Raw genomic sequence first — 16619 nt, 5'->3', positions numbered from 1 at the left:
TTAGACAAATGTTTGTTTATATTCATTTTTGACCAACTCCAGTAAGTGCCTACTCAAGGGCTTGTCCTGCCGCGTTTTTGCCTAAAATGGGCTTTCAGTGCGTTCCAGGGCGTTTACATGCGTTGCAGAGCAGGAAAAATAGGACTTGCTGCAGTTTTTTGACATGCTCTGGAACTGAAAGCTGCGGTGTGAACTAGAGCCCAAAATACCATTGGCATACATTGGACGCAGTTTTTATCCGTTCGGTAACTGCTCTGCTCCTAGAACGCGCTTGGTGTGAACTAGCCCTAAAGTAAAAAAAACATAGTAACAGATGTAAAACATGTGTCTCAAATGCAGAAGTGTTGCAGTCAGGTATTCTTGTGCATAGGAGGAATAAAAAAACTGACCAAATATTTAAAGTCCCATGATAAATAAGCTGTTAGGTCTGCTCTGGATAAGCATGCAATTAATTCTACTCCTTCCTGTATAACCCCATTGTATCATTTTTGACGAGATTGAATGTTTTCCTTCTAAACAGGCTTCTGCAATATTTCAAACATGGGGGTCATTTTAAAAGGACACCAAGCTGCTTCTAAACTGGAAGACCTATCCAAAACAAGCTTATAGTAAAGCTTTCCCAATTCAACACTGCCAACGTGATGAAAGGTTTACTATGTCCTCTCACTGAGCTCTTGTCCAATGATTGACTCAACAACTGTACTCTGCTTTTTATTTGAACTAGGGATGCATCGATACCGTTTTTTCGGTTACGAGTGCCGATATTTTGCTTCCGGTATTTGCCCATACCGAGTACCGATACCAGTGCTTCCGCAGGCATGGAACCGGCTTCCCGGGCAATCGGGAAGCTGGCCGGTTGATAATGACCCGGCTTCCTGATTGGCCGGGAAGCCGGCTCCAGGCTAATTGGCTGGAAACAAGGCTTCCCAGCCAATCAGTATCGAGCCGGCTGTTCGGTCAGCTCAATGCTAATTGGCCGGGAGGCCGGCCTTCCTGATTGCCCGGGAAACTAGCTCCATGTTCCCCTACGGCACGAAATTTTCCTCTGACCCGAAGTTTTGGTATCAGGGAAGGTATCGGATCATTTTGGTGAGTATGAGTACTTTACCAAATACTCTATATTGGCGCCGATACTAGTATCGTTATCGGTGCACCACTAATTTTAAGTATTGCAAATTTTCGGCAGCCTAAAAAAAAAAAATATTTAACGCCTGGTTATTTTGAAAATCCTCCCCATCCGTCTGAAATATAGCCCCAAGCAGTCTCTCTTTCACCCCACATTGGTTTGACAGAGGTCGGGGATTCAAATGTGGTAACCCAACAGATTGTTGATTTATGTATGGTTGCATTGCAGGTTAGTTTAAAGTCAGAGATTTGGTACCAGTAAGGCCCCGTTCACATGTAGCGAATTATCGCGCGATTTCCGCCGCGATATCGCCAGAAGTCGCCGGCCAATGCTATTCAATGGAGCTGTCTTAACTCCATGTCGCTCGTCGCGGTCGCAAGTCGCTTCTACCGGACCCTTTTTTCGGCGGATTTTGCGCGATTTTGCCTTTTTTCTATGGAGCCCGACGGAGAAGGTCGCGCTACCGTCGCTGGATCGTCGCTGGAACGTCGCCCCGAAAGTCGCGCTATCCCGGCCGTGCGGATCCGCTGCAAAAGGTATGTCGCTACGTGTGAATGGGGTCTAAAATGCAGAATCCTTCCAAGAAGTTTTGCACTTATAGACTAAACATGCAAGGTGATGCGCGTAACGTATTTTTGAAAACTAACAGTTAGATGGTTATATGAAAGTGGAAATATATATATATATATCATAAACAAACACCAGGAAAGGTAAGCTGCATGTGTCCACTGCTTGCCACTAGTAAATTCCACTCCATCAATTTCTTTATAACCCAAAAAGCGTAGCACTCCTGTCTCTTGAATACAGTGAACATCCTTTATTGGTACATATGTGCATACAAAATTGAAAAGGTTTAAGGCATCCCCACCCTTTCTCATTGTTCATCGTGAACGTGAGGAAAGGCGGGAATGCCCAAAACTGTCTTTGATTTGGTTAAATAGGGAGTCAGTATTAGAATCTCTGTGAGGCTTTTAAAAGCTTTCTGAGTCCCAATTGGAGAGATTTTCTCCTCATTCTTTGTCTACATGTCCACTATAGCCAGGCCAGTAACAGCCCAACTGAGGTTCTAGCCTTCCCCCTCATATCCAAAACTAAAATGTAAATACTTTTTGTCTTTAATTACATATAAAAAGCTGTTCTGCTATGGAAATATGTTACCCAGCACTTGCCTTTTAATCACAAATGACTTGCATATTCTGTAAATTCAACAACTGGAGAGAGAGAGAGAGATTGTCTGCGCAGTCTTCAGAGCATCTTCATTATGATTGAGAGTGATTGAAGAGAACAATTGTATTTGTACTGTCTTTGTAGAAAGCTTTCAGGACTGGCACCAGTACACGTCTGGATGATCGAGTCTTTGCAATGTGCCAGATGAAATACCAGCCGCTGGTTGATCTGATGAAAATGATTCACCCCAGCCTCTACAGAATAGACAGGCTCACTGATGAGGTATGGAAATAATAAGCCATTTGCAGGAATGTTTTATGCGCTGTCTAATATTTCAGTACAATAAAGCTGCTGCTGTAGCATTTTTAAAGATGTAGGCGGATTTTCACTTGTTAATCGCAGCCAAAGCCTTTTGACCATAAAGTGACTTTACAGGTTGCTTTAGCTTGTGGTGTTTGTGTGACTACCATCAGTAAATTGTCCGCCCTAGAGAGGTAGGCTTGTATTTTGTGTACTTGTTTATCCTCTCAGGTTGCTGTCCTGGAAGATGATTGGGGAAATGTTCCGTTAGACTTACCGGTAACGGTATTTCTAGGAATCTTCCAGGACAGCAAGCCTACTTCCCACCCGGAATGATGTATGGTATGTTATTTATTGTTGGGTTGTCCCCTCGTTTACTGGGGTGGTAGTCTACTTTTATCACAACTGAGGTACGAGGGGAAGGGGAGGGGCTTTTAACTGTTTTGCTAATTGTGTTTCCTGTAGAAGGTGGAACCAATCATCTCTCAGGTTGCTGTCCTGGAAGATTCCTAGAAATACCGTTACCGGTAAGTCTAACGGAACATTTTTATAATAACCCTTGGCCTTGCTGCAGTGTTTATATGATGCATAATTTCATGTATTGGCTTACTACCAGGGCCAGGTTTCCATGATTGGAGGCTGTAAGTTCGCCACCTTTTGGCATTCAAAATAACTCCCCTCAGCAAGAATCGGCACGGTTACAAAGAGAGCTTTCTCTGTTTTACTGGTCTTATCCAGGCTTATGATAATGTGTACATAAGCTTATATGAGATATTTCTACTGATGATGGCCAATAATAATTTAGGGAAAAGCCTCCTTTTTCTTACTGCGGCCTACAGACAATAATTACAGTGCCTAATGGTAAATCCGACTTTTTATTATTAAAATTCCAGAATTTCAGTATGGCAACATTGAGGGGTACCCCAGCAATAGCTCCCTTGTAAACTACACTACTTGTCCTACTAGGGGGCCAAAGTCTGGCATTTGCTATGTTAGTTTTGATTATTCAGTACATCTTGAAGGTGGTGGCTATGCTGTTTTTAATGTTTTTTTATTTTCTCACAGGGGGCTATACTTGTTAATGACCTTGCTGTACCACAGCCACCTCTACAGAATTTGTCTGCAGAGAAGCTTGAGAGAGAAGGCGCCTTTCTCATGGATGCTGGTTCAGTATGTTTTTTTGTTTTATATATTTCTTTACTAAAGTGGGGGGGAAAAGGATATTGGGGGGGGGGGGATTTATCAAAACTGGAGCAGACAGAATCTGGAGCAGTTATCCATGGTGACCAATCAGCTTCTCTCTTCAGTTTGTTCAGTTAAGCTTTGAAAATGAAAGAGAGAAGCTGATTGGTTGCCGTGCACAGCTGCTCCAGATTTTGTCTGTACCAGTTTTGATGAATTCCCTTCTTTGTGTTCAAATTACACATATTTTTTAGATTTGGAGTTTTCCTATTCCCGCTCCTGTAAATTTTTGGTACAAGTGGTGGGGGGGAATTGTTTCGGGTTTTCTCATTGATTAACCACTTGGGGGCCCGTTCACACCAGTTGCAGTGCGTTCCCGCCCGATTCTGGCCAGAACGCACTGCCTCGCATTGCGCCCGGCTCACTTTTTAGTGGGGCAGGAGGGGGCGTGACGGGCTATTGAAGTGAATGGCACCGTAGCCACGCCCTCCGGCCGCAATGCGATCGCCCGCACTGGATCGCCAGGCACGTTGTGCCTGCGGTCCGCTCTGGTGCGATCAAAATGCTGCAAGCACTATTTTGATCAGACCGGACCGCAGGCGCAATGTGCCTTGCGATCCCCTGCGAGCGATCGCATTGCGGCCAGAGGGCGTGGCTACGGTGCCATTCACTTCAATGGCCCCCCACACCCCCTCCTGCCCCACTAAAAAGAGCCGGCCACAATGCGAGGCAGTGCGTTCTGGCCAGCATCTTTCTGTTATAGGGTTTAGATACGTTTTGAAGCTTCAGTTTAATCTGCTGGTACTTACTTTCTCGGACCCTCACTAGCGTTTTAATGACATTTCTAAATAAAACCTTCCCATTTATATTGCATACCTTATTTTAGACCCATTGATTGCAGTGTCTCTCTGCTTCCGCAGACAAATCATGGCTGGTGGGAGGGGTAGGCAGGGAGCTGTACAAAGTCTCCTGAAACATCACAGCGCCCAGCCTCAGTATTCCTGTCAAGAGCCCTCTGCCCTGAAGCAAATTGAACCTTCATAATTGAAAGAACTGAAATCCATTGAATGAAAGGGGAGAACTAGGGACTGTAAGGGTGGGGAGGAAAGAGCTAGATGATGCTTAACGTTCTCCAGCAAGGATATGAGGCAGACTTTACCTGACTTCCTTTAGCTTCTAATGCACCTCATGAGACGCTCACAATGTGCAGTGAAATCAGAGTAAGTCATTTCAGTACAGCAGAGGAGAATATACAACTGCACAATACTGAGCAAGGAAAGGCTAGAGTTCAGATTTAAGGAAAAGTGCAGCTGTTGCTGATTTGTAACTTGTTTTCTTGTTTACAGCCTAAGTTTACCTTTTAATACCATGTTTCATGTTACATTAATATTGAGGGTGTAACAAAAAACACGGTCACGTCGGCCCCCTCCTTACCGGAATTACAGAGTCCCTCTCCCCGCAGGCTTTTTACCGTTTTTGAATCTTTTCTTCACGGCTGTGAATGAAGAAACTACCAAGTCCCATTTGCCCCTGCACTTGTAGCCCATTCATACGTCCTCCTGTCCTGTCCCTGTAACTGAAAGAAGGAGTCTTAGGGAGCCAGAGCATTGCACCACTGATCATGATTGCAGCGCTTTACAGGCTCCAATGCAGAAAAATAATGGCACTTTTTATTCCATTATGGATACGTCTGCATTTGTTTATTTTTTGAAAGGTGGACTTTGCCTTTCAAACAATGAACTCTTGTAGTAGATACATTGTAATGACTTACCCCTTACAGTACCATGCGCAAGGTCTTTTAGAAGCATTAAATCTTTGTTACTGTTTCTGGTTGAGAAGCTTCTTCATTGTCTTGCCATCATTCATTCCTATCCCATCCTGTCAGACGGCACAGTATCTATTACACAGTGCGCAATTCATCATTACCTGGGTGTATGCTCACTTCATTCTAGAAGCCATGCTTTAATTACTTGTTAGAAGTTAGAGTTGATCTCAGCATCTCAATAGAATAAACACTAAAAGTGCTTCTAAAGCCAAAATGTTTTCTCTGTCCATTGAGAGACACCGCTTGATGATCATAAGCAACCTAGGGTATACTGCTGCCTGCAGGAGAAATATACACTAGGCACATAGAAAAAAAACATAACCCCTTCCACCACCGCACACTTCCACCACCGCACACTATCTCAGATTTCACTTAAAGGGTAATTCACAAAGCTGCCGAAGGATCCCGCCATAGCTTTGGCTGATCTTTTGGCTCGCTTCGGTTCACTATAGCCCTTTACCTTTATACCTTTTAATACCATGTTTCATGTTACATTAATATTGAGGGTGTAACAAAAAACACGGTCACGTCGGCCCCCTCCTTACCGGAATTACAGAGTCCCTCTCCCCGCAGGCTTTTTACCGTTTTTGAATCTTTTCTTCACGGCTGTGAATGAAGAAACTACCAAGTCCCATTTGCCCCTGCACTTGTAGCCCATTCATACGTCCTCCTGTCCTGTCCCTGTAACTGAAAGAAGGAGTCTTAGGGAGCCAGAGCATTGCACCACTGATCATGATTGCAGCGCTTTACAGGCTCCAATGCAGAAAAATAATGGCACTTTTTATTCCATTATGGATACGTCTGCATTTGTTTATTTTTTGAAAGGTGGACTTTGCCTTTCAAACAATGAACTCTTGTAGTAGATACATTGTAATGACTTACCCCTTACAGTACCATGCGCAAGGTCTTTTAGAAGCATTAAATCTTTGTTACTGTTTCTGGTTGAGAAGCTTCTTCATTGTCTTGCCATCATTCATTCCTATCCCATCCTGTCAGACGGCACAGTATCTATTACACAGTGCGCAATTCATCATTACCTGGGTGTATGCTCACTTCATTCTAGAAGCCATGCTTTAATTACTTGTTAGAAGTTAGAGTTGATCTCAGCATCTCAATAGAATAAACACTAAAAGTGCTTCTAAAGCCAAAATGTTTTCTCTGTCCATTGAGAGACACCGCTTGATGATCATAAGCAACCTAGGGTATACTGCTGCCTGCAGGAGAAATATACACTAGGCACATAGAAAAAAAACATAACCCCTTCCACCACCGCACACTTCCACCACCGCACACTATCTCAGATTTCACTTAAAGGGTAATTCACAAAGCTGCCGAAGGATCCCGCCATAGCTTTGGCTGATCTTTTGGCTCGCTTCGGTTCACTATAGCCCGTACAGCGGCCGAACCGAAGGCATATGCTTCGGCTTTTCTCAGCCGAATTGACAGCCGAAGCGGGGTGAAGGCCGGCCTTTCACCCCGCAAATGACAGCTGAGCAAAGCCAGTTGTCAATGACAGCTCTGCCCAGTTGTAATGACAGCTCAGCGTCCCCAAATGACCTGGCTGACAACTGTGTAAAGGGTAAGAGTACGTTTCTTATGGCCTATCTAAGCATTTACTGGCATTTAGTAAGCTGGGCTTTATACACAACAGCCACCTGGGAAAACCCCCCTTTGTATATCAGGACAGTGCTTGTGTATGTATTCTGGTTGCCGGGTAATGTTTATCCTCGAACTGACATTTGAACTTCCTGCTGCCTTTCTTCTTTTGGCCGGGACATTGATGGTGCAGCACTTTGAGGAGTTGGAGTCCACAGGCACCTACCCTTTCCTTTCCACAGTTTCTCCTCAGCTGACTATGCGCAGCTCTCCAGTCCTGGTACTGACACTGAACAACCTTGTTTATGTTCTACTCAAGATTCAAGGATGCAGCCTCCTGGACTGAGACTGCAGAGGTTCCCTATTCTCTTTTTCCCTTATCTCCCTTCCCTCCCTGTCTCTTTTTGCTCTCTCTTATGCGCTTTTGCTTTATCCCACTCTTTTCTTTCCTAGACCTCTCCCTTTTGTCATCCCCTTTGTACACTGGAAAACTGGTGTTTGGCACAGCTGGCCACACCGTTTTACCCACCTGAACTTAGATACGTGCCTATATGTTTTTGAACCGCAATGACGCCATCTGGTCTATATGGCATAGTGGCAGGGAGACCCACCGACGACAGATTGACATACTCTTGTCCCCCGGGGGCGGTGGCCTCGACAGATACTATTCTGGTAAATCTATATATTACAAGTTATCTTCATACTCTTATATGTCTGTATCGCAGATGTGCTGTTGTATAAATAAAGAATTTACAAAAAAAAGATTCAAGGATGCAACAGCCAGCTTGGACTCAAGGACACAGTTTTGCAGCAGATACATCCAGGTGGTTATTGTGCCTGACGTCCTTCGTGTCACTTTATCCCCTTTTGTAGAGTACCCCCATGTGTTTCATTATTGGAGTACCTGTTGCACACCATGTGCTTTCTATGTTGCCTGGTACCTGGCAAATAGCAAGGAAGCACATGGAGGGGCGCAATCGCAGTTCAGATTCTCGGCCGGGAGACGAGCAAAGACGTAAGGTAAGTCTATGGTTGCGTGCACCCGCATGCAGACACCGCGGGATCGGAAGTGCCTGTAAGCAGAGAGGAGTCAGCGCTAGATCGGAGAGCCGCCGCACCGCTGGAGGGAAAAAAACAATTATCCTTTCATGTCACTTTAAGCTTTGAAAATGAAAGGTGGATGCTGATGTCATGCACAGCTGCTACAGATTTTGTCTGCTCCAGTTTTGATAAATTCCCCTCATAGTGCTGGTGGGGGGGTCACAATTGCGGTAATTTCAAAATGCATTAAAACCTGGTTTACCCCTTCACTGTATGGGTGGAATTTACCAAAAGTGGAGACGGCAGAAGAATCATGGCAACCAATCAGCTTTTCTCTTTCATTTTCAAACCTTAACTAAACAAATTTAAGAGAGAAGCTGGTCTGTTGCCATGGGATTCTTTCTGCTCCAGATTTGATCCATTCCTCCCTATGTGTGTTTATTATTTCAGAACAGGTGTACTTTAAAGCATAACTGAACTTTCAGTATGAATCCTTTAACTATAAATATCCCAGGTGCATCAAAACAAAAGTTTTTCTCTCCGCCAGAGCCGTAGTATAACAGCCTGTCCCCTTTAGTGTGCTGCAGACAGTGGCGTAACCATCACCATAGCGACCCAGGCGGCCGCTATGGGGCCCCGGGCACAGTGGGGCCCGGCCAGATGCCGTGCGGGCCGCCTGGGTCACTATAGGATCTTCTGCTGGCTTTCACTGGCGGCTGAAGACGAACACGCCGCTGTTCAGATCACTGACGGTAATCTGTGCAGCAGCGCGTACCTTTCTACAGAGTCCATTAGAGCCAGCAGTGGAGGAGGAGGCGGGGCCCGTCAGCGGCCGTAGAGGAAGAGGGGGCGGACAGGTAAGGAGTGCGACCAGCCCACCTGAGGGTGACCCTGCAGAGCCCACCATAGAGAGTCTATGGTGGGCTCTGCAAGTTCACCCTCAGGTGGGTTCTCGAGTGGGCTCTGCAAGGGGTATAACTAGAAATCACGGGGCCCCATACAAAATGTTGCTATGGGGCCCAGTGATTTCTAGTTACGCCCCTGGCTGCAGAGAAAGACCTTCGGAAGCAGTAGTCTCTCTGCAAAAGTCCACCTCCTCCCTGCTAACTCAGGCCTTCTACTCTGCAGTCAGCAAAGGTGATGGGTATTCTTCCTTGCAGCATGAAGACATTGAACCGCAAGACTAACAATTCACTTATTTAAACGTAAATGCAAGTTCTACTTATTTTGGACTGGAATGTGACTCCAGTCACATTCCAGCTTCTGGTGTGCCTGCTTAGGTGAGGGTGGTGTCTTGCAAGGTTTGCTTTCAAGCTAAATTATAGACATTTAAAAGCTGCCATGAAATGCAGATGGACTCCAGTTATTTCATGAAATGTCTTCAACATGTTTTTTGTTTTCTGTTCAAGAATTGGCTTCTGCCAAGCTGCCTGGCTGCACATTAGTACTACAGGCACTGGTCCAGGGGAGGGATTCAGAATACATGGTCTGCCCACTTAGTAATACCCACCGCATGGACTGTAAATATTGCTATGGATCTGCCGCTGGGCATTTCATTTTATCTTGCAGCAGCGTCTGCATACATTGGCCACAGACATTCACCTGCTGACCTGCATTGGATGATGTCAATAGGGAGAACTGCACATGATTTCAAATACAAAGCCTTAGAATGCACAGGCAATACATAGAACTTCTACTGAGGTGTCTATTTGCCTTGGATTGGGCTTTCCTTTTATACATATGAACTTATCTTACTGAGTTTTTCGAACTTTGCTGTGCACTTTGGACAGAATGTTTTGGTGTGTGTGTGTATGTTTGCACCATTTTTTTTTCCATTTGTGTGTTTATTTTTTAAGGCTCTGTACCTATGGATTGGAAGGAACTGTGATGTTGCCTTTTTGAAGGATGTCCTAGGTTTCCCAAACTATGCATCAGTGCCACCGAAAATGGTAAGTGTAACAGGCACCTAATGTGTCACTCTTATGTAGAGCTTCACAGTACAAACTGTCAGGTAGTTTTTCTTTCACAGTCTGACGGAGCTTTGGATTTATATCCAGAGAACCACATTCAGGGCCAGTTCACACCAATTGCAGTGCGTTCCAGAGCAGAAGGAATGCACAGCAATCGCACACTTCCCCCCTTCGTTGTGGGGTGTGGCAGTGTATTGAAGTCAATGGCACCGCAGCCACATCCCCCACCCGCAGTGTGATCGGACACGTGGCAAAACATTGCCTGCGTGTTCTGGTCCAGTGCGAGCGCAAATAATAAAGCATGCAGCATTTTCTTTTTGCCACGTGACTGATCACACCCCGTGGCTGCGGTGCCACTGACTTCAATGCACCGCCACGCCCCCTCCCGCCCCAGAATGAACGGGGGAGTTTAGTTTGCGATTGCTGTGCGTTCCAGCAGCTACTGCTCTGGAACGCACCGCAATTGGTGTGAACTGGCCCTTAGAGTGGCATTGATAAACTCTTTGTTTTGTTTTGTTACATTCAAGTTGATGTTTCTTAAATGTGTATTTAATTAATAGGACCTGATGATTGAAAGTGTCTTCAAAAAAACATGAGCTGAGCAATTGCGGTTATACTTACCCAGCCCCTGTCTTCCACTTGTTAATTATGCTTTTGTTTCTATGGCATATTTGAAAAACATTCAATGCGAGTTACAATAGAAATATCGCCAAGAATTGGTGGGAATGGAGATAGCTCTAAATGCCAATATACAGTATGTTGTCATTGTATGGCAGTTTCTACTGTTATAACAATTTAGAAATGTATTTATGTAGCGCCAACAATTTACGCATCGCTTTACATGTTGCACATTCACATCAGTTCCTGCCCTCAAGGCTAGTTCACACCAGCCACAGTGTGTTCCGGCCTGATTGGGGCCAGAGCGCACTGGATCGCAATGCAGCCGGCTCACTTTGTTGTGGGGCGGGAGGTGGCGTGGCAATGCATTGAAGTGAATGGCCGCAGCGGAACGCTCGGCACATCAATGCCTGCTTTTCGATCTTAAAAAATAATGTTTGAAGCATTTTTTCTAACCTGACCACAGGCATTGATGTGCCTTGCGTTCCCGTGCGGCCGATCACATTGCACCAGGGAGCGCGGCTACGGTGCCATTGAGTTCAATGCACCGCCACATCCCCTCCCGCCCCACAACAAAGTGAGCCAGAATCGGGCCGGAACGCACTGTGACTGGTATGAAATAGCCCTCAAGTTGCTTGCAATCTAAGATCCCCATCTCACATGCATACATAGAGGGCCAATGTAGACAGGACCCAATTTGCCTAGCAGCATGTCTTTGGAGTGTTAGAGGAAACGCATGCAAACTCCTAACCGAGGACCCTTAACGCTGCAAGAGTGCAGATCTTATATGGTTGTATAGCTGGCCATACAATTTGATATGTGTAAGCAGCATGACCTTTTCAGATCATGTAGCAATTATTACTTTTTAATTTTTATTATTACAATATACTTTAGAAGTCACTAGGCAGATGTCTGCATGTTAAAAGCTGACCTTTACAAATACTGGCATTGGAGGTTAATTGGGACAGGATATTTTGAAAATGTCTGAAAAACATTCACACAATATAAGCTTCCGAAAGATCACCCATATTATGCTTCCTCTGCTGCGGTGCAGCTTAGGAATTGATGAGGGTGCAGACGATGACAATATAACCTCATGCATTGAAATGAGGAAAATGGAAGCGCCTGTAGGCTGTAACAGGCCCCTTAATTCAATACGTTCCAACTAGATTAATGATTCTTAAAGTGATACTAAACTCAGGGCTACAATCTCACGTTTAGTTTACTCATTTGTATTGAGATTGTAGTCCATCGGGAGTGAGCTTGGAGTGGTGACTACTTTACAACACACAGGGATCATGGGGAACAAAAGTAGCCACTCTCCAGAAGGAAGGACAGTGTCAGTATGAATTAAGAGATGATTTGAGGATCTACAGCCGAGTGATACACAAATAAGCTACATTTTTGTTATTAGTTAGGGTACGTGAATGCATTTTTACGATGTAACTTCTGAGTTTAGTGTCACTTTAAGTTGTATCTGTGACCCAAACTTATTTTTGTACTTTTGGATAGAGTGGGAAGGAATTGGAACTCCTAACAGGTATTACTGCAGGCGGAGGTGGTCTTTGAAAAGATTGCTGGCTGGTAAAAATGTTGTCCCCAAGACTGAGGTAGAAGTTTTTTGTCAAGGGGAATGCTACAAAGTCTGTCAGCTTTTTATGTGTTTGTCTGTTCCAAGTTTTCACTTCCTGTCTGGTAAAAGGTTGTCCCCAGAAAAGAAAGGGAGTCCCCAAATAGCCATAAAACCTGACAGGGTTTCTAATCTTTCCCCACGCTAGCCAAAACAAAAAGAAAAAATTTATATAGATGCACTTTTAATTATAATCATAAAGCTTTGTAGTTTGGCAGTCTACATGCAAATTCACAAATTCATGTTGTACTAATATGTCAAAATGCATACTTGTTTTTCTTTCTCATTTCCTAAATTGAATTTCCCTTCATGCAGAACCAGCTGCCGGAGCTGGATACATTAGCGTCAGAAAGAACAAGAAATTTTATTTCCTGGCTCATACAGGATAGTCCCTTGAATCCTGTTTTGCATGTAATTAAGTAAGTATGCAAGGTTTTTTTTTTTTTTTTTACTCAATAAATTCTTTGTGTTCTAATATATATTGAGGACTGACGTTTATTACGCACAGTTTTTTTTTTTACTCTAAAGAAAGAGAAAGTTTGGACTTGAAAGGTTCTAGCATACTGAAACCAAAATAATAAAATCACATTTATTTATTTCATGTTTTTAGTCATTTGGTCTCTGTTTGTTAGTGCCTTTTAAAGTCCAATTGTTCTGTTTCTGTACATATACAGATGAGGTACCATACTAGCCCGTCATATTTAGTAAAGATGAAATGGCCATTTGTGGTAAGAATTGTTGTGTTGCTCTCTATACCTGGTACAACCATGCTCATCAGCAACATCAGGGCCTCCCTTGAGAAAGCAGTGTGTGGTAGCCAGACTTTTCAAAAAATATCTTACTATAAGATATGTACATTTAGGGCTTGTTCACACCAATTACAATGCGTTCCAGTGGGGATAGCTGCTGGAACGCACTATAGCGCATACTAAACTCGCCCTGCGTTCTGTGGCGGCAGGGTGCGTGGCAGTGCATTCAAGTCAACGGCCTCACACCCCTTCCCCCCCCCACATTTACCTGTGGTTGCGTATCTCTGCCTGGACTAGGAAGATGCACAGCATTCCCCAAACTTCCTTGTTGTGGGAGGTTACTGAGGGCAGAGGAGCGATAGGATGGCCTACACTCCATGGGGGGAATTTATCAAAACTGGTTGCCATGCACAGCTGCTCCAGATTTTTTATGCTCCAATCAGCTTCTCTCTTCAAATTGTTCAGTTAAGATTTGAAAATGAAAGAGAAGCTGATAGGTTGCCGTGGCAACTTCTCCAGATTTTGCCTGCTCCTGTTGATAAATTCCCCCCTGTGTGTGTGGACACACACAGCTAGTTGCAGGCACAGCCGTGAACGCACAAGCACGGGTGTCTCATCAGCAGCTAGCTGATGGAAAGGGAAAAACTCTGCAAGTAGGCATTTCAAATACCTGATTTGTCTTTTTTTTACCTGCAATTGTTTTAAGCTGTCGACATGATCAAACTGTTTTTTTTAGCAGCCTCAATCACTCTGCATAAAAATGAAAGTATTCCTTTTGTACATATGCATGGAAAAGGTCAATGCCTCATAATATATCAAAAGATTTCAAGAATATAATACATTTTGGTATTTGATCTAGATTGTGGTTGCAGATGGTATAATGCACCAGTATATAGAAAGCTATTGTATACAGGCAGTCCCCGGGTTACATACAAGATAGGGACTGTAGGTTTGTTCTTAAGTTGAATTTGTATGTAAGTCGGAACAGGTACATTTTTAGGTGCAACTCCAGCCAAAAAAAAACATGTTTTGGATAGCATAGGGAAGGGTCACGTTTTGTTTTGCTGTCTGTTGCAGTTGTTCAGAAGATTTCACCTCACTTTCTGTCTCTGGACAACCGCCCCTGCCACCAGCTTTACAGGACTACACATTCTAGCAATACTTAATACAACAATGCAGAATACCATCAGCTTTGTATAATGTTGCTGGGATTTGTAGTGCTGTATAGCTGGTGGTATTGAGCATTGCTGTATAATCGTTATACAGCAATGCTCAATACCACCAGCCCAGCTACAGCCCCCCAATCCCCCCTTTCCTTCCAATCCAGCCATCACCCATACACTCCCCAACCCCACCTAACACCTGCAGGCTGCAGCACCTCTTCTCCTGCGTCCTTGGCGGCCAGTGGAGGGGAGGGATCACAGGAGAGGGTCCTCACGATGACCCAAACAGCAGGATGTGGCTGCCTGGCGGTGCCTGCAGAGTCTCGTATTGACTCCGTTATGCTACGGTCATGCTAACAGTTCTAAATGACAGGCAGTTGCACAGCCATCTGTGTGCATCGGATCCCCGCACAGCCGCAGGTGCCGGTACATGCAGCTGTCACTCAGTGTCACCGACTTTACTGCAGTTCATTGTACAAAGTTTTTTGGGTTTTTTTAACAATGAACCGCAGTAAAGTCTGTGGCACTGAGTGACAACTGTATGTAGTTGCACTCACTGCGGGATCTGCGGGTGGCAGAGGCAAGGAGCGGGACTCGGGAGCGGCACTAATCTCGGGGGGGTTGCGGCAATCGGACCTCGGTTCGTAAGTTGGGCGTTCTTAAGTCGGGGACTGCCTGTATGTCTTGAAATGGTGTTGTCTTTAGATTTTAATTATTATACACTAAGTCCGATAATAAGCACTATTTGCATCTAAACTAACCACAATAACTGAAAAAGTAGCATGTGATGTTTACCTTTTATGGGAGAATCTGTGTGGCTTCTTACAGTGCAACTGGCACCAAAACTTTTATATAAGGGAGGAGCAAAAAAAATAAAATTTTGCCATCCGTGTCTGATGCCACAACAGGAAGTGAGAGTAAATTCTCTGGTGGTCAGCAGGGTCACCACAACTAGTGTCCCTATTGGAAGATTTCCCATGTATTCCTGTTCTGAAGACGACCCAAAATTTGGGATTTTTCACCAGGACAAATAGGGTGAATCTCCATGACGAAGACACAGACAACAATAGAAACCTGACAGGTGTTCTAATTCCTCTCCACTCTATCCAAAACTAAAAGAAAAACATTTTTTAAGTTTTGGCTTCAAATGCACTTTAAAGTCCTGTTGTGTTTGCAGGACAGGAAGTGAAGGGAAATCTCCCCAATTGGGCACAGAAGGCAAAAAGACAGGGGGTTTTAACCTGAATAAATACTTTGATATTTGTGCTGTGCAGCCTATGAGATATATTTTTATTCTGTTGCAGTATAGACTGTTATTTATTTTCTCTTACCTGTCATCGTTTTGTCATTCTAGGGATGACAGTGCTGGAAAGACTGAATTTTTCCAGAACCTAATTGAAGACCGATCAGAGGCCGCTTTCTCCTATTACGAGTTTTTACTTCACATTCAACAGCAAATATGCAAATAAGACGGGTGCCCACAAAGCCTTTTATGTAAAGACGTTGTTCCAGTTCATCCAGAGCTTTTCTCTGCACTTTGGCACAGTGTCTAGAAAGGAACAAGATGTGAAGGACACTGAAGAACTTTCTGTTCAGTCTTCAATCCTATCTACAGGATAGATACTCCAGACTCTATTTTAGGCAGTTTTATGTGTGTTCATTTTCTGGTGCTGTGCTTATTTTATGTGATGGATGTTTTCTTCAATCTTTTTTTTTTTTCTGGTTTTGGCAAGTTTTATTTTTTTTGAATCTCTATCTTCCGGACATGACTAGATGCCAAAGACAAGTGTCGGCTCTTGTTTATACTTACATAATTTTAAGAGACACTTTTGAAATTTGGCATTCTTGACCTGGAAGATTGGATCTGGTGTGCATCTCTCTAGAAATACAATTTAATGTACATAGATATGCCTTTGTAAAGTAAGTGTAAAAATGTAACTAAGAGATCCGATTTACTGAAGTGTGATGCTGTTATGAATGTAGAGCCATTCTATGGATGAGTGAGGCCTGCTTATTACAAATGTTTAATAATTATCCCATTTTTCTTTGTTACACTATTTTTGTGGATTTATTTAAGACTCGTTTACTAATTAAACATATTTTGCTTGGTCATGTGTTGTTTTTTGTTTTTATTTATACGTATGCAAGTGAAGGCTATTTTAGGACTGGACACTTAACTACCTCCCGGCCAGCCGCTGTGTATACACGGCCTGCCGGGAGCTTCTTGGATGTAACTGGGCGTGTATACACGT

At 43.9% G+C, this 16619-nt stretch overlaps 1 protein-coding gene across 1 annotated transcript in view; it reads left to right on the top strand.

The window, feature by feature from the left end:
* The window catches only part of SEC24B (SEC24 homolog B, COPII coat complex component), a 66788-nt gene extending 50542 nt beyond the window's left edge, over positions 1-16246 (top strand). Inside the window, exons 20-24 of the mRNA XM_018569981.1 lie at positions 2438-2575; positions 3659-3763; positions 10094-10186; positions 12771-12874; positions 15722-16246. Of these exons, the coding sequence (XP_018425483.1) occupies positions 2438-2575; positions 3659-3763; positions 10094-10186; positions 12771-12874; positions 15722-15836 (555 nt within the window). The 3' untranslated portion in view covers positions 15837-16246. The remainder of the gene's footprint in view (positions 1-2437; positions 2576-3658; positions 3764-10093; positions 10187-12770; positions 12875-15721) is intronic.
* Positions 16247-16619: the final 373 nt, after the last annotated feature.

This window comes from Nanorana parkeri, unplaced genomic scaffold (assembly GCF_000935625.1).
Source record: "Nanorana parkeri isolate BGI_ZX_2015 unplaced genomic scaffold, ASM93562v1 scaffold36, whole genome shotgun sequence".
Taxonomy (NCBI): Eukaryota; Metazoa; Chordata; class Amphibia; order Anura; family Dicroglossidae; genus Nanorana; species Nanorana parkeri.
This window is presented reverse-complemented; position numbering and strand designations above follow the sequence as displayed.